Consider the following 1033-nt stretch of genomic DNA (forward strand, 5'->3'; position numbering starts at 1 on the left):
CTGGTGAAGGTGTCACCGAAGACAAGTAGGGCTTCCTAAAACTAAACCCCTCAGGGGCTGTAAATACACGCACGATGTCGTAAAAGGACGCGGGTCTTAAAACTTGACATGTACTTACACGGAGGACTTCAAGTTGGTTATTAAAGCCACAAACTCCATCAAACAAACACTGTCGTCTTCTTCTTCCTTCCACCTTTTGTGCTATTAAATCATGACTTGTTCTGTGTGTGTGTGAAGGTGCGAAGATTCACCTCCTGCAGCAGCTCATTCTCGTCCATGTACTTCTTGGCGGCGTTGCTGGCGCCCTCTGCCTGCTTCTTGAAGGCTTCGTTCGAAGCCATGAGCGAGGCCTGCTGGGAGAGCAGTGTGGCCAGGCGACGCAACAACCTAGAAAATCGAAACACACGGTGAAAAAGGAAGTTACCCAGGTGACGGGGCTTTGAGCAAAGAAGAGAATTAAGAAAAAAAAAAAAATGCATTTATAAAAAAAAAAAAAAAATTAGCTTTTGTTAAAAATGACAAGCGAAAAAATACATTAGTTGTATAACGAACATGATGATTACTCTCAGACAAACAGTGTGTGTCGGACCATCTGTCATAAGACTTTACACGGAATATACACAACTTAAAATAGCGTCAAAACTGTAGCGTTAGCCCTGTAGCATTTACAGGTGTTAGTACATGTCTAAGTGTGTGTGTCCGTGATGGGCAGTGATGTAATTGAATCTCCAGCTTCGGGAAGGAAATATACAGCACGGCTGCCAACATTACTGAGAAAGACCAGTGATTAAAGACCAACGTTGAAATCAGGTACAAGGAAAGTATATTTATATTAAGAAAGTTTGATTCCTAAACAAGAAGCTCACAGAACACAGAAGCTGCTGGTTTACCGTGTCAATACGAATAAACCATACAAATTTACACATTTTACTAAGTTCCGGAATTTCCAGACTATAAGTCGCACTTTTTTTTTTTTTTTATCATTCTTTGGCTTGGTTTGCGATTTATATATTATTCAGTAATATATATTTTC

General features: G+C 40.3%; 1 protein-coding gene across 2 annotated transcripts in view; it reads right to left on the bottom strand.

Annotated features, from left to right (window-relative positions):
* bcap31 (B cell receptor associated protein 31) overlaps window positions 1-1033 on the bottom strand; it is a 9814-nt gene that overhangs the window by 3560 nt on the left and 5221 nt on the right. For both annotated transcript variants that reach the window (XM_008317917.3, XM_017035789.2), the window contains one exon: window positions 252-387. In XM_008317917.3, the coding sequence (XP_008316139.1) occupies window positions 252-387 (136 nt within the window). The remainder of the gene's footprint in view (window positions 1-251; window positions 388-1033) is intronic.

This window comes from Cynoglossus semilaevis, chromosome 10 (assembly GCF_000523025.1).
Source record: "Cynoglossus semilaevis isolate Cse_v1.0 chromosome 10, Cse_v1.0, whole genome shotgun sequence".
Lineage (NCBI taxonomy): Eukaryota > Metazoa > Chordata > Actinopteri > Pleuronectiformes > Cynoglossidae > Cynoglossus > Cynoglossus semilaevis.